Genomic DNA, 2,089 nt, shown 5'->3' with positions numbered 1-2,089 from the left:
GGTTGCAGCGTGGGGGAGGGCCGGGTGGGCGGGAAGGGCTGAGTGATCTGTGGATGGAAGCAGGCGAGTGTTCGGCAACTCTGCTGCCGGGTGTGCAGCGGCGGCGAGCGCCAGCGACAGGGTGACTCATGCCAGGCTCGGCCCCCACTCCTCCGCCTGCCCGCAGCTGGGAGGCCCTCGCCACCCGCCCTGTCGAAAGCCTTGCCCCCTCCCTGGCCGCCCACCGACTTTGCTGCGAGCGAGCTTCTGGCTGCCATACAGCGCCGGGACGTCGGTGCACTTGGTGTCCTCGCACGTGAGAACGATGTTGACCCCGGGAAGCTTCTTGGCGCCTACGTCCCTGATCGCCATCTCCACAGCGGCCTGCACCGCCCTGCCAGTGTTGGCCTTGCTGCCTGTGAGGGGCACGATGCAGCCGATGCGCAGTTCCCCTCGCGAGCCGATGGCTGCAGGTGCCTCCGCCACTGTCGCGACGGGTGTACCATTGACGGAGGCTGCCGCAGCCGCAGGCTTTGGCACAGCCTTGGCCACTGCGGCCGGCGCGGGCTGGCGCGCCTGCACAGGGCTCACACCAGGGGCTGCAGCTGTTGTGTTTGCAGGCGGCGCGCGCGCAGCAGCTCCTGGCGCCACCAGCGGCAGCACTGGCAGGCCAACGGCGCGCGGGCCTGGCGAGGGGCTGCCGGCGAGGCTGGTGGCATCCGCAGTCGTGGCGAGCAGCAAATGCAGCAGCAGCGCTGCAGTCAACAGCGCGCTGCACCTGCTCAGGCCACTTCTGGCGTCCACCATCGCCCTAATTCCTATGTTGTTGCACAACAGCGCCCTGCTTCTGAGATGAGTGGGTGAGCAGCAAATCGCATCGGGGCGCGTACGTCTGGGTCTCAGGTGTGCCTAGAGGCGCCACCAGCATCACAGTGCAGTCGTCGTACCAGCTGCTCCTGAAGCACAGCCACTGCACCAAGGCTGAATATCCGCTATTAATTCTCTTGATATTCAGTAGCGGATGCGTGTGTTACTGCCGGCGTTTGACAGTGACCCGGCTCCGTCGCTGGCGCACCTGTCGAGCTTGCCCTCCTACGATGTCACCCTCGCATAAATTGCTACCTATTCCTTTCCTTGATTATGTTCCGGTTCACCCTGAAGAGGTCCTTTCCAGATCGAGCTGGTGCCCTTATGAAGAAGCGCTGTGCAAACGCGGGTGACACGGACGGCAAGGCGGCGCGAACGCGATGAAAATTGCCCACAAGAGCTTATGCCTCGCCCGAACGACCTGAGGGCCTCTTCGCGTCTGGGACCTTCGGCAGCTGCTGTGTCAAAAAGGGAACTCGCCTAACAGGGCCATCATGGGCTGTGTGCATGTGTGCGACACCAGAGGCATATAGAGCATCAAACATGGAAGCAGGATAGTGTGTGCTGTGATTTTTACATATGCTGTGGTCGTATCTGCTGTGGATACTGTTGTAGATGCAGGTTGACCATCTGGCGCACCGCTCACGACTTGCAGCTTCCTGCACAAGCCCTTTGCCGATTTGTTCGTATTGTGGGGCACGAATGGTGGAAGGCGTGCACTACGCAAAACCAGATCAGTTGCTGGTACGTCCAGCACGTATTTGGCATGGGACCAGGCTGAGCCCGCTCAGGGAGGCGGGCGCGTCGGAGTCCAACGTCTTGCATCTTGCATGCACTTCAGGGTAGAATGTGGGAGGTAGCCGCGTAGCACGCGCGGCAGATGCCTCGCAAGGGGGAGGCATGTAGCTCCAAGGCAATCTGGGGAGGGACAACCTGGGGCAAGTGCTTGATACGAGGAGAAGCTGAGTCAAGGCGAAAATGCCTATGCTTGCATGCATGCACTTGCACACGGACTGGTCAAGGATCGGAGCACTGATCATTCTGGTGGACCCACCTTCAAGTGTTGGCATTTCCTGTTGAACACGTCTACCCGGACTGCCCCCTGGTACGGTAGGTGCTGCACGGCGGAAAGCATCAGGAGGCCTCACTCCATACCAGTCGCTGCTTCAAATCAATGGCCTCGTGCATTGCCACGGGACCTTTTGTAACCGCAGGTGACGTATACTGGATTCAAGCAAAGATA

General features: G+C 61.0%; 1 protein-coding gene across 1 annotated transcript; it reads right to left on the bottom strand.

The window, feature by feature from the left end:
- Positions 1-126: 126 nt before the first annotated feature.
- MNEG_2606 (hypothetical protein) lies at positions 127-786 on the bottom strand (the record flags this gene model as incomplete). Its single annotated transcript, XM_014048923.1, has 1 exon — positions 127-786. The coding sequence occupies one exon, from the start codon at positions 784-786 to the stop codon at positions 127-129; it is 660 nt and encodes a 219-aa protein (XP_013904377.1).
- Between the last annotated feature and the right edge of the window lie 1,303 nt (positions 787-2,089).

The sequence above is a fragment of the Monoraphidium neglectum genome (genome assembly GCF_000611645.1).
Source record: "Monoraphidium neglectum strain SAG 48.87 unplaced genomic scaffold scaffold00299, whole genome shotgun sequence".
Taxonomy (NCBI): Eukaryota; Viridiplantae; Chlorophyta; class Chlorophyceae; order Sphaeropleales; family Selenastraceae; genus Monoraphidium; species Monoraphidium neglectum.
The sequence above is the reverse complement of the archived record's forward strand: the minus strand, read 5'-3'. Positions and strand labels throughout refer to the sequence as shown.